The sequence below is a fragment of the Caloenas nicobarica genome, chromosome 1 (assembly GCF_036013445.1).
Source record: "Caloenas nicobarica isolate bCalNic1 chromosome 1, bCalNic1.hap1, whole genome shotgun sequence".
Lineage (NCBI taxonomy): Eukaryota > Metazoa > Chordata > Aves > Columbiformes > Columbidae > Caloenas > Caloenas nicobarica.
The window spans coordinates 191,369,911-191,384,757 of NC_088245.1; the positions used below are offsets into that span (position 1 = coordinate 191,369,911).

A 14,847-nucleotide genomic window follows, 5' to 3' on the forward strand; every position below is an offset into this window, starting at 1 on the left:
CACTTCACATTCCCTCACACATACAACCTTCCTTCTGGCTGCATTAAAAATACACTGCTTGCCTGTGTCACCTGCTACATAATTGTTATATCTACAACCATCTCTCAATCTGATCATTTTCAAATCTGAGCTAGAAACAAATCTATGTTCCTTCTACTCAACCAAAAAATATTCTTTTGGTCCTCAGAGTACCTAGTTAGACAAGGATTTGCTACTCACCATTATATCAACACTTGCCCTTGTGCTGTTTTCAGTGGCCAGTCTGATTTTTCAATTTCCCCTCCCCACAGCCTGTACAGTTTAACAGCTGGGTCAGCTAAGACACAGTACTTCTTTATGGTGAACCTTCTCCTTAACTCCCTTGTAGTTTTGTGCTCAATGGACATGAGTGGAAAAATTCTCACTCTGAATTCATTGCATTTTTCCAACATGACATTAGCAGCCATAGAAAGTGATTGGATGACTACATCGGCTCCAAAATTTTAAATAAACACTATATGAAGATATTGAGATGAAACAGGAAAATATTAGAAGCTTCTTTCCATTAGTATAAAAGTTTTAAAGAATTAAAACAAAGGTAAAAGTACTCAGAATATGGTCTGAAGTTATGAAGCTATTTCAGCTAGAAAGCAAGCCATACACTAGCATCCTGTCCAAAGAGCCAGTTTGATTAAAACAGAAGCACAAGAAAATACAAAACCCCAAATACCTTATCCTATTAAAATGTTCAGTCAGTAACTTTAAATCCACTATAAAACAGAATTGTTTTAATACTATAGCAAATCTAACAGGATGCAAATTCTTCAACTCAAAGTCAGTTTACTAAACATCACAAAAGCAGCACAGTCAAGTCAAGTTGAACATAGGTGACACAAAGAAACAACAGATGCTTAACAACAGAGAAAATACAAAAGCCTGGCTTTTGTTTCTTGTATTCCAAGGCTTTATTTTGTAAAACTGAGTTTTAGCCACACAAATTTCACTCTGGTCCTGGCACAAAAGTACTAGACTCCTTGAAGGGCATAGCTAATATATTTCCAGTGAAAAAAGTGGCCAATCTACACTAAGCATTTAGTCTTTCACTGTGAACATAATAATAATTTATGTGCTGTTTATTTATTGAAATTGACAGCTTCTGGTAAGGCGCATTATGTTGTGCTACTTGCTATACTCTTCAGAGAATGCTTTATGAAACATCTACTCAGTTTCTTCAGGTATGCTACCGTTACAAAAAACAAACACCAAACCTTTCAGATGGCAGCCAGAACTGTCTAAAATCCAGCTAAGTGCATTATTTCCTAGGTAATTTCCCCAGAACCCTCTTTCTGTCATATACAACTTACAAGTCATCTTCCACACTGCAGCCCAAGAGACTCCAGCAGGACCCAGCTAGTTTGCTAAACAGAGAAGTCAGACTTCCTTGCTTTTAAACATTTAAGTGTCACGACACATGCAAAATTTGAAGTTTTTCCTCAGTTCATCTGTAGGACTCTTTTTTTGACAAAACATTATTCAATAAAGAAAGACAGCCATCACTTGGGCTCTTCAGGCACCACCATTTCTGAACAAAGTTCTACAGCACATCTCAAACATACCAATGTGCTTTCAATAACACTAAGTCAACACTACTGAAATACAACAGAGCCAACCACAAATCAGCAGTCATAACAACTTTTTTCCTCTCACTTAGGGCAGCACATTAGTTTGAACTGTTGATATGGCATTATGCTAATTAAAAACTTCCCAAAGGATATATGTATCTTTTAGGTTAAGTTCTACTGGTATTGACCGTATATAAAAAAACCTGTGTAGACATTCATATGACATTAAAGCTTTTAGATTACTATGACCACTGATACTTTGGTTTATGGCAAGTGAATCAAAGCGATAGAATTCTACTCAATTTTCTGGCTATTAAAATTGTTTGCTAAAAAAAAAAAATCCAACCACTAGGAACACATTGGCTACAGATATTCTCTCAGTGAAACCTAAATATCTGAATACATACATCCAATAAATCACAATTACAAACAAGAAAATTAAGCCACTATTAAGCCTTACCTTATGTGCTGGCACTAGATTAACTAACACTGTATCCAAAAGCTCCTGTGACACAGTATCTCCCTCACAAATGATAGAGCTCATTAGATCGACCATGTGCATGTGTACTTTTTGGTTATGACCGTTGCTGAAATTAAAAAGAAGAATTCTTAGTGTACTAATCATATAAAGTACAACTTCCATTCAGAGTACTCCCTACAGTGATGCCAAACAACAAGGAATACAATAATCCAACCACAAGTTTTCTTAGAAGTCAAAATAGTTAAGTTTCTTGGCTGCACGTAATACTTTCCAAAATGTTTTTGAAACTCATGCCCTCTTCATTGACTACTGTAGTAAAAGAATAAGAGGACTGTATCTGTTCCTGCCATGAAAAGATAGTTTATTAGAACATCCCACTGGTGAGACTTCATCTGAGTGCAGTGTCCAGTTCTGGGCTTCCCAGCACAAGAAACATGGTCAACCTGAAGACAGTCCAGCAAAGGGCGACAAAGACGATTAAGGGACTGCAGCATCTCGCATACAAGGAGAGACAGAGAGCTGACATCTTTTTTAGCCTTGAGAAGAGATGGCTTAGGGAAAAACTTATTGTTGTGTTTAAATACTTGACGTTTGGAGTAAAGAAGACAAGTTCAGACTCTTCTCAGTGGTGTCCAGTGACAGGACAGGAGGCGATGGGGACAAGGTGAAATTCAGGACATTCAGTTTAGACATAAGAAAGAGAAACTTGAAGTATAACAGTGATGGAGCACTAGAAGGTTGTCCAGAGGCCATGGAGTCTCCATCCTGGGAGATGCTCAAAACCCAACTGGCTACAGCCCCAGGCAATCTGCTCAAGCTGACCCTGCTTTGAGTAAGGGGGGCAGGCTGGACAATCTCTAGCAGTACCTTCCAGTGTCCACTATTTTCTGACTCATATTTTTATAGCAATAATCCTCCAAATTCCTTAGAATGACATATTGCATCATTTGCTTTCAATTTCAAGAACAGAATAAACACAAAGACAATCAAAGTAAGTTTCTTAGAAAAAAAAGATGATCTGCAGTGTCTATCGTTTAATTAAAACAGGCAAAACTGACAAGCTTGTTATATTTATAATGCTACCTTTAGTTAAACTGAATTACAGAACTAAGGTCGTTAATGATAAAAGTCACACAATAGACTGAACACCTAGGTTAGAAACATCTGACCTGATCCATGCAATAATATATTATAATTCAGGGTGACAATACTTACTTTATTACTGAAAATAGCGTTCTGTACAACTGTGTAAAAATCTCATTGCTGTCTTCTAATTCAAAGCATATGTTATAAGACTTGACCCAAGCAATGTTCTGTGACAAACAGGAAAAAATAAAAGTAGTAGTCAATACAAGTTTAACTTGAAAAATTACATTTAACAGCTATTATGAAATAAGTTATGAAGCTTACCTCAAGCAAATAAAAATATCGATTAAACTGGGGGCTTTTTGTATCTTCTAAACCCTTAAGTTGCCTTGTTATGAACATAAATATATCCTGAAAAGAAAGACGTGATAGTTATTTAATCAACTGCAATGAAATTTGCAAAATTAAAACAATTACCTTTTAAAATTACTGGTATGATTCTACACTACAAAATATGCAGCAATAACAGACACTATTTCACTGTCCAAATGATGATTTATAAAATACCACAGAGAATGTCAAGGAGTAATTTTTAAATGCTTCATGTTTCTTTAAAGGGCTGAGAAAGTAACCTTTTTCTACAGAAGCCAAAGTTTTTCTTTTCCAAAGAAAAACACTCAAAGCTGTAACTGGCTGACATGCTGCAGAAGTCAAAATATTTTTCAGAGGGACAATGAGTTTTACATCTTTACTTCATTCATACTGCAGCAGGTTTCAACAGAAGGGGGAAAAAAAGAACTAGGCAACTGCGGCTTTCCTAATACTACTATTATACGTTCACACTGTATTGTTTGTGCATTTCTCAAGTATCATTCTACTGACACTGATCACATCTTTCGCAAAAACCAATACACCAAGTTTCTCCTGCTTCCTTTAGGAACTTGCAGCACCAGAAGACTTCTTCCGAAAAAGTCTCACACAGAGTAAATTCAATCAGGTTATAAGGAACAGTCTATTATGAACAGAATGGAAACACAAAGGAAGGTGTATTTTTTAAATGCTTTTAATATTCAGATAATTAACAGCTGGAAATTCATAACTACTATATTAAATAAAAAGATTCAGAAATACCTGTCACCAGAAAAAATGTTCACAAGCTTGACTGTATCTATAGTATTTTATCTAACAATCTACGTATAAATCGAATAAATTCCAAAAGGTATAAAGTTGCCATAATAAATACAAGAAAGCCTTACAGTTAACCCTGAACAGCTATCCTAGAAAGAGTCTAGAAAGCTCGTCTGTAATGTTTTCAAAGGACCATTTTCCTTCACCCCCCCAAGGAGGAGATGGGCAAAACATGAGAATGGGGTTCCTTTTTTCTAATGCTGCAACCACAGAATCCGACCTTAATAATTAAGCCAAGTATTTACTGTGGTTCTAGGTAAAAACAAGAATTAGACTACACGTGACATTATCATCTCTTGGTAAAAAAAGCACAGCAAACACATTGTTCAGAGATACAGGTACGATAATCCTTGAATTTGGATCAAGACTCTGCTTTTGAAGTGTTAAGTAAGAATAATGAGAAGAATCACTGGTTCACACTGCAGGTCAGTTACAGAACACACAAACCAGACTCTTTAGTTGAAATGAAACCAGAAGATACAGCTCAAAGGACACATCTAATGTACTCAAACCACTAAAGAGCATTCAGTCCATGCACAAAAGCCAGTCCAGAGAATCCCCCCGTTAAAAACTCGTGCCTGAACCACTAGCAGGCCAGCAGCTCATCCAAAATCAGTTCCGTCCCCTGAAAAACTGGTACACCAGAAGATGCTGTGAAGTTTGGAAGACATATGAATTGAGTCTCAGTGAAGAACATATTCAATTAAAGAAGAAAGGGAGCATCTGAGAGAATGACCAATGCCAAATACAAAAACTACTTCATCTTAGAACTCATGGCCTAAATATAACTATTCTGTTAAAACTTTACCTGTAAAGATGAAATTCAATCAGTACAGATGAATCTCAGTCAGTTCCTTTAACAAAGTATCATTAATTTTTATGCTGCAGCTCAGTCTGCAACACGTATTTACGGAATGTGATTCAAAGACCCCACTGAGATCAAAACTAATTTTCCCAATTTTTATAAAGTACACAGTGTCTTGTATATGAATACACATATAAATGAATGGCATATATGTAAAAAATGTCTAGCATCTGAATGCTCCATCTGAATGGTGTCATTTGAAAAAGTAATAATTTGTTCCTAATTTTATTTATTTGTTCCTATTCCTGTTTTAATAGAAGACATACTAAACTCAAAAGTACTCACTAATTTTTAATACCTAGTGTAATACAACCCAATTTTTTTACCATTTTAGAGCATACAGGATATACTATTTGAACATGCATTTATAAATGCAAAACACAGGGTAAAATAAACTTTTCTTGCAATTTCTTAGCTGCGGCCCTTTCACAAATTGGACAATACAGTTTCACATCAGACTCCATAAAGCAAGTCTACATTAGATCCCAGATTCTAAAAACAAAAGTGCTTATACTTCAGCTTTAGGAAGAAAATTGAATGTTTTTTGTGGATTGTTGTCTTGATACCAATTAACCACATAATGGTTTCAGTAAGTATCAGAGCCACGGCTTTCACCACAGAGCATGTTCAGATAGTTGAAGTTCTGGTACCATATACACCCTTAAATATCTCCATTTCAGCCAAGTCAGGCAGACAGTCCATTTGTCCAAGTGGTTTTCTTCAACACATACCAGCGGTCAGAACATCATCTCCTCTCCTCGAAAGTGAGATTTGGGCTCTAGGCTTTCCCCAGACTGAGGAAGACCTAAGTTAGAAATCTCCAGGTCCCAGAAGAACAACCCTGCTTCAGTTCTACTTTTAGTCTGATCGTGGCATTTCCCATCCCTGTTGTCAAAGCTTTTTCAACACTCATTGAGGATATTAAGACTCATACTGAGGATACAGACAAGAGAGGGAAACCTCAAATTCTGATGCCCTTCTCTCAGTATCTCATTTGCACAATGCACAAGTTCGAAAGATATCTGAAGAGTATGAAGCAAGTACAGGAATTTAAGATTTACATTTCCCCACTCAAAAAATTATCCTTTTCAGAACTTCCTTTTTCCATCTTCAACTTTGGTGCTAAACAAACTAGAAGAGACTCAAAGCTGCAGTATTGATATATTAAATACTGAGTAAAAATAGTGCCAAGCTATAACCCAGAGGAAGCATTCTTCCTTTTACCTCTTTCTTATAAAGTGGAGGGAACTCTTCAACATTTGTATCAGAGCTCATCCTGCAACCACAAAAGCTGTGCTCAGCAGAATCTGATTTGCAAAACCCAATAGCCCAAAGCAAAGGTCTGTACTGTTTGTCCTTTTGTTATTTCTCAAAATGTTTAGAAATTTGCATCAAGAAACTGAAATCTGCACAGGTTCCAGGACTGAATGCTGACAGCAAAAGTTCATAGTCTGTTCAGAGTTCTATCCAAGTAGTAGTAGCATGCTCACACTGCACGACTGAGATCAGTAATGTAAACCTTCCAATATTATAACATTTGAAACTTAATAGCATTTGATAGATGAAATTCTGTAAGTAAGAATATTATCATTTGTTAGCCCAAATCAGAAAAGGGAAAAAACCTCTAAGCCTAACAAGCAAAGGAAAACCTAACATGGAAAACTGAAGTAGAAATCAAGATGCCTCAAAACCAGACTTAAATCTAACATGGCAGAGAAAGGTGGTGTTAGTCTCCAGTTGAAGATGGTGTAATCAGTAAGTAAGGAAAGTAGATAGTGTGTAATCAGAGGTGCAACAATTCAGAACTAAGAAAATACAGATAACAGAAATCCCTCAATATCTCCCCAGCGTGTCTGGTAACAAAGGATGTACTACAGCTGAAACTGTTCTGTCTGCCCTACTTAGGAAGCACTTCTGGTGCAACCACTTGATCAGAAATTGAGCGAGTCCTTCCACTGTAATAAATGTACCCTCCACCACAACCATATCTTTATCCTACTGTGGACAAAAACAAAAAAACAAGAAGCCCACGGGCACTCTTAAATCAGGGAAACAAAAAAGTACACATTTTTCAGTGTTATTTGCTCCCACAAGATTTTCTGTAAGACTCAGTTCATCACTCTAGGTTCAGACTGTGTAAGGGAAGTGGTCTGATTTTGTGAGTTGGAAAGAAAGTTAGATTTCTACTTAAAACAAAAAAGTAAAAAAACTCAAAGCAATCTAAAATTATTTTTTTCTGGAACAAATGTGGCAGATCTGTACTGCCTTTTCAAACCTGCCATTTTTCTATCAACCATCTCCATCTAGTGGGATCAGTGATGTTTGTAATTGCAGAATTTTCTAAATCAAATCAGAAACAATCATCCTCTGTACAAAAATACTTCTCCTTTGTTTCGGTAGAGCCTCAGTTGAAGGAATTGGCTATCTTGCAAGAGATTATGATAAAAGCTATAGACATATCCATATTTCTAAAGTGACAGATCACTATCTGCAAATCCCAATGACAGTTCAATAAAGTATTTATTTTTAATATAAATCCAAACCTCTACAAAGTATTGAAAGATGTACTATATATCAGTTTATCTGACAAACATGTGACCTGACTGAACACCCTTATCCCAGACTCGAGTGAAAACTCCGGATTGCTTAGGCTGAACCAGAAATCAAAGTGGGGTGGGGGGAAGGTGGTGGTTATAACGAAGTATATCAATCGTTCAGTTAAAAGACCTGGTGTGGAACAAGAGATTAATTCAATTTACCTTTAGTTTATCTGGTGACGTGTATGGAGCTTCAGGGGCATAAATTCTGAAAATATCAGCAAGACAACATGCTACCAACAAACGTACATCCTTATCAGGATGTTTGAGGAAAAAATCTGAAGCAAGATGTAAAGCAAGATTCAGGTAGAGCTCCTTTTCTTCTTCAGAGTCCTGGTCCATATCCATGAAAGTTTTCACAACCATCTAAAAAGAGAGACAGACATCAGCACATAAAACAAAGTACTCTGTGTAGCAGGGTTCTTACTGAAAGTTCATCTTCTGGTTTTGTGCAACTTCTATCAGAAGCATTATTAGCAATGCAGTAATACTGAGTATTATTTGAGTCACTAGTGTTCTATTTTTCAGGGTACAGGAAGGAGCTAGTCAAGTGTTCTATCAGCTGTCCCAACACAACAGGCTCAGCAGAGTTTCTGAAAGCCTGGCTGTAGTACTTCACATATCTTTGAGAAACCATATAATCAAACTGGCCAACTCAAAAAATACAACAGCATTCACTCTTACAGCCATTCACTGAAAACTTTAGAAAACAGCACGACTTTGTGCAAACTGTTTAATTCTCCCTGAAGTATTTAGAGCTACAATTTATTTTCCCTCTGTTCTCTTTCAATGTCAAGTTCTTCTCTAGTACTGCTCTGAGGACAAGTTTAGCCCTGTGCTGGCCAGAAGCAGAGCACACACTGTCAGCAGAAGCAGATGGAAACCCAGTGCGGCCCAGCAGCTGTGCTCCAACAGGACTAAAACGCCCATTAGTATTACTAGGACCCAGTAGACTAACGGTATGGAAGAAAAAGACGAAAAAGTTTGGGACACCAAGTGCTTAACACCCTAAATAGAACAAAAGCAAGAAAAGCCATAATTAGTAACTGCTAGTTGGTGAGAATTCTTGTATTTAAAAAATTGTTTGGAGGAGAAAACGTATTGACAAAACAAACTAACTATGTTTTTGTCCAATTTCTTATTTGAATCACAGAGACACAGTTACCTTAAGGAGTTCAACTCTCATTAAAATTATTAAAATGGCAATAAAGACTTAAATACACAATTCTGAAAATTAGAGTCAAAACTCCTATCTATTTCACCAGTGCAGGAAGAGATATTTTTCAAGAATAAGGATTATAAGGTTGTCAGTGGACTTCCTCAAAACAAACACACACTCACAACACCACCAACCCCCCAAACACTAGAAATTATTTTACTTTGCTACAGTTTGTTTTATTTAAAAAAAAAAAAAAAAAAGTTGTTTTTTTGGTGGTGGTGGTTTCTTGTTTGTTTTCCAAAATTTACTACAATTGTCATGGTAGCGACAAATCCTACTTTAAAAAAGAAAGGACTTCTGCATCATTAGGATCACAGCAGCTGTAAAGTTTTCAAGCATATTAGAATCATTTACTAAAAGGCACAGAAGATTATGCACACATATAACTTTTATTGAGAGAAAAATAAAAGTACTCTCCAGTCAGACACAAGATGAACCATTTGAAGCGCACTGGTGCTCTTACGCACTATTAAAGTAATTTAACACCAGAATTGTTTTCACTTCTATGGAATGTAGTTAGAATTATATAATTAATAAAGTAATGAATAAATATTCAGGTATCACAAGAGTTCTTGCAGCAAATATATTTATTGTCTAGTCTCAAAAGGAACCTTCAGTTTCTCTTCCCAGACAACATGAACTTCCATACTGGTCAGGACAATTAGTCATCTTGTCTTCAGAACACTATCACAATGTTTTAGGGGAAAAAAAAAAAAACACAACAAAACACCAAACAAAAAAAACCAAAAAAACCACACAAAACAACAAAACCCACAACCAAAACAACAACAACCGAAACAAACACAACAACAACAAAAAGCGCTAGTTCTTTTAACATACCTTTCTAGCTTCCTGCAGAGCAATACATTAGATGATTCCCAAGCCTGAGATCACACCCAGACCACCATGATTAATACTCCTGGAGCTTCATCTTCCAGATGTGGCCCATATTTCTTAACCCATTCAGTTTTTCTGACTCTTATGTCTTTCTATAGTAATAAGCCTTGGAATTTAGTTACAGAACTTCTGGAAAAGTCTCTTTCATTAGATGATGCCTTGGTTCTTATGTAGGAAGAAAAACTGTAAAAAATGCTCTTCGCACAGTATCCATGATTTCCAAATATTTATCACCTGTCTCCAGTGTTATTTCATAACTCTGACCACTTAGTTTCTCCCTCCTTTCCAAATCTACTATAACTTGGAGATAGTGTGGGTCAACAATGCAGAAAATTTGTGAGGTAAGTTATGCTAATATATAAATTCGCTGTGCCTATTTTCTATTTTATTCACAGATTTCCCAATAATTTGTATTTATATAAATATATTGTCATTAACAAACAGCACACTATCTGCTTGTGTAAATTAAAATCCACAAGCGTTTCTTCCCTAATATTTATATGACTTTGTCAGTCAGGGAAATGCATAGGCTAACAGTTCACTTATTTATCAACAACTGTTCTTTAGCACCTGAAACTCTTTATACTTTAGGTCTATAAACTTGTAGTGCAGCCTAGATCATCCAATCCTTCACAAAAGAAAGATCGTGTTGTTTTCTCCCTGCCTGCATACTGATGAATGCACAGCCAGAGTGAACAGCTGACAAGAAACACAGGACAGTGCAAAGCACACTTCTGCAACACAGGTCAAGATGATAGAACAGAAGGGACTAGACATTCAAAGCAAAAAAATGAAACCAAACTATAGGAGAAAAAGTATCAGTAAGAACTGTGCGCATTTTCACAAGCTGAAAAAATATACAAGAGCTAACAACGTCTTCTGTTAGGAGTCATTTATACATAGAGTTGTAATTTCTTACTCTGTTCAACATCATGGAATGCACTAAACTGATTAAAGTCTATCAGCCAAATTCCAAAAGCACAGACAGGTTACTGGGTAGAGTGGAGAAGAAATCCTTATGTTTTGGGGTTGTATTGGTTTTTGTTCACCTACCAGTAGTTCCAACAGACTTAAAACTACTTCTTAAGAAAACAAACTCCAAATAAAGCTCTTCTAGCTGTTAGAATACTTCAGGTTCCTCTCCCACATCTGTTCCCTCCTGTTTCACAGGGCCAACCAGTTGCAGGCATTCCTTCTGCACAGAACTAACAGGCCTGCCTTTTGTGTGCGTACATGGATAGATAAAGAACTGTAGTAACATAATTAACCCCCAAATCTCTCCAACCTTCCTGTAGAGCTAGGCCAAATAAAGTGACCAAGAAATTCGGGAGACAGAAATATGTGGTATAATCAAGAACTTTCATTATGATACAGCCTAAAATAATAAGAATAAAGTGGGTATTATAATCACTCCAAAGAGCACAAACATATTCTGACACATCCATATTATTTCCAAAATTATGACTCTCTTTTTATGTTTTCCAGTATTTTCTTATTTTAAAAGTACTGACTTACTGGAAGATCTGAAACAAAATTTAAGTAGCATTTGAAATTAATATAGCTTATTTCTATTTGTGATTTTTAAACTCATTTTGGACAAGTCACTCCAAGAAAGTAGTAGAACAGAAGGCACAATAGCCAACAAGTTCCTCCTCTGAGCATAGAAAACAAAGCACAAAAGAAAAATAATTCTTTCACATGGAAAATGTAGGAATAGAATCATTGTATGCTGTATAAAAGAAACTTCAATCTGCAAACAGTTACTTGCTTACTAACCTTTAGCCTTCTCACCATCTCTTCTTTAGATATTTTATCAGAGATTTCTTTGACTCCTGGAGGATATGTGATTTTTCCATCGTTGGCTCTTGTCTTTGAATGAGCCATGACTTCACGATTTTAAAACTGTGGAAAGAAATGAAGAAGTCAATGTTGTTTAGCTAATTTATGTTTACATTACTTGTCCCACTTTTACAAACAGAATTCAACTGGAAATATGCAGACAAAACCCATACAAACAAAGCAAAAACTGTACAAAATATTTTTATTGTTTTCAGTGACCTATATTGTGGCAGACAGCAATATTTTTGATATTCAGGTAGCTTGTCCTATACTGCAATAAAATTTTGAAGAAGTACACAACAGAAAAGCCAAACCCCCTCATTCCTGAACATATTTGATCTTCACACTACGAGATGCAACCAAGAATCTTACTGTATGAACTGTTACTACCGCTTGATAATAATGACTCCTAGCCAGCCTAGATTTTTAGACTCTCTGGGAACAGCAGATAGAGAATGAAGTAGGAAGAGAGCAGACCAAATGGAAGTCTTCCCTCAATGCCATAAAGCCAAGTTTTTAAGCAAAAGACTGCAGATAAGCAACAGTATCTTCTTCCTAAGTTCCAACTATGAAAATGCTTCAGTTACTTTAAACTGATGCAAACGCAGACTGTCACCTAATCCATCCTAAGCTATGCGAAGTTTCACTGCTATAAGAGAAGGAAGCCAAATTGAAAGCTTTACTTACATAAAAGCAATTAATATGAAAGATAGTGAAAAATAGCATGTGTTGGGATAATTAGAAAGAGAGTGTACCGGGGCAGTTACAAGTAAAGAATAGAGCAAACAACAAAAACAACCAACAAAACATGCACACACCGAAAAAAAAAGAAAAAAAAATTTCTTTGCCATTGCCTTGATATTTTTATTTATTTAGAAGTTTGAAACACTTCCCCACAGTAACCACTTTCCTGAACTGCAAATTCCAAGTCAGGCATTTTCTTCCAACTGACCTCCTATACAAGGAGGATCTACATACACTTCAAACTTCTCAGGACAATAACATCAGAAATAAAAATCAACCAGAATTCACAAGGAGAGCGAGGCTAGAAGCGTGTTCCATAACAATATGGTGTAACCTGCCATAGCTGAGACTTAGTGGCCTAAGCCAAGGTCATGCTATACTGAAGAAAAACTAGAACATGAAATACACTCATCCAGCCACCCCCAAAAAGTATTCCAACACGTTTTGTATTCTTCAATCCACATTTCATGTTAACAACCTAAGTTACAGATTTTACTTCAATTTTGCTAATCTTTTAAAAAACAAAAAGTTAATGCTGACATTTAAATAATTTTGGTAAAGAACACATACAGCACAACATTTTTGTTTTAGGAAACTGGGAAAATATGAGTAGAATGATGTGCTGATTTTGGCTGGAGTAGAGATAGTTTTCTTCATAGCAGCCAGTATTGGGCTTTGTTTTGGATTTTTGCTGGAAATGGTGTAGATAACACAGGGATGTTTCAGTTACTGCTGAGCAGCCTTACACAGAGTCAAGGCCTTTTCTGCTCCTCACCCCACCCTACTAGGGAGTGGGCTAGGGGTGCACAAGAAGATGGGAAAAGACACAGCTGGGACAGCTGACCCCAACTGACCAAAGGGATATTCCACACCATATGACATCATGCTCAGCAATAAAGTTAGAGGGCAGGTTGGCCAGGGGGGCTGCTGCTCAGAGATTGGCTGGGCATCAGCTGGTTGGTGGTAAGCAATTGTTTTCATTTGCATCACTTGTCCCTCTTGGGTTTTATTTCTCTTTGTTACTTTTCATTACAATTATTATTTTATTTCAATTATTAATTTCTCACTTTTACCCTTCTAATCCTCTTTCCTCCATCCTGCTGTAGGGCCAAGTGAGGGAGCGGTTGTGTGGTGCTTAGCTGACATCTGGGGTTAAACCACCACAAATGAACATAATCAGACACAATTCAACAGGCATGATATGCAATGCAGTTCAATAGCTACACAAAAGCCAAGTCAGTTTCTGTCATCTCCTCTGTACCTACATCTACATGGCAGCTGAACTGAGTGCTACATACCTGCAGCTGTAGTAAAAACAGATAATGAGAAAGCTGGGACACAACAGAACTCATTGAAGTAGCTTTTTGTAACACTCCCAGGAAAATAAGACATCACCTTTATCCCCATTGTATTTCTTAATGTACCATCATGACAGTAAGTCTATGACTCCTCAGAAATACACAGAAGACTTAAACAAGTTTGTACTTCTTGCTGTTTGACATAGGTCCTCCATTCTAGTGTTCAGATGGAATGATGATATATATCCTAGCTAAACTCTTTTTAATAGCTCATCACAGCAGAAAGGAGTCTTGCTTCCCTCAATCCAAAAATGTATAAAAGCATCAGATGCTTCACTGGACCAACCAGACGTGCCAACTCAGAAAAATAAGCCTAACTGGTTTTGAAATGCATGTGACAAACATCAAAGCTGACTGAAGGGAAGGAACGGGAACTAAGGGAACTGAGGAACAAAACTCCCCTTCCAGTGGTGGACAGCTGTTGGATCAGATTGAGTGCAGCCGAAACTTTGTTAGAACACAGTAACATAGTCCCATTTGGAGCACATTATGAAATAAATCAAAGACTAAGCCATACATATTATGATCAAGTTGAACTGTCCAGCTGATACATCCAATCCATATGCAACCAAGCTTTTAAGCTTGAATGGCATCCAAGGTCTGGGTTTGAAACTGAACATCTGTATTGCGTTTACGTGGCAAGGCTTTGGTAGTGGGGACGGCTGTAGGGATGGCCGCTGTGGGAAGACACCAGCAGAGGCCTCCATGGCAGACGGAGTCAGTTCCAAACAGATCCAAAAATGGACTCACCTCTGGACAAAGCTAAGCCCATCAGGCACCTCTGTGACAACATATTTAAGAAGTGGCGAAAAATGCTGCACAGCAGCTATGAGAGAAGTGAGGAAAAATGTGAGAGAAACAACCCTGCAGATACAAAGGTCAGTGAAGGAGGGGGAGACCATTACCCAGGAACTGGAGCAGATTCCCCTGCAGCCCACAGAGAAGATGATGGTGACACAGGGTGTCCCCCTG

General features: G+C 37.0%; 1 protein-coding gene across 4 annotated transcripts in view; it reads right to left on the reverse strand.

The window, feature by feature from the left end:
• Positions 1-14,847, reverse strand: part of PDS5B (PDS5 cohesin associated factor B) — a 138,546-nt gene that overhangs the window by 103,891 nt on the left and 19,808 nt on the right. For all 4 annotated transcript variants that reach the window (XR_010606464.1, XM_065638895.1, XM_065638905.1 and 1 more), the window contains exons 2-6: positions 11,711-11,836; positions 7,981-8,184; positions 3,493-3,579; positions 3,298-3,395; positions 2,062-2,188 (exon numbers count right to left, since the gene is read on the reverse strand). Coding sequence is in view for 3 of the 4 variants with exons in the window: in XM_065638895.1 (XP_065494967.1) it covers positions 2,062-2,188; positions 3,298-3,395; positions 3,493-3,579; positions 7,981-8,184; positions 11,711-11,818 (624 nt within the window). In the remaining variant the exon portion in view is untranslated. The remainder of the gene's footprint in view (positions 1-2,061; positions 2,189-3,297; positions 3,396-3,492; positions 3,580-7,980; positions 8,185-11,710; positions 11,837-14,847) is intronic.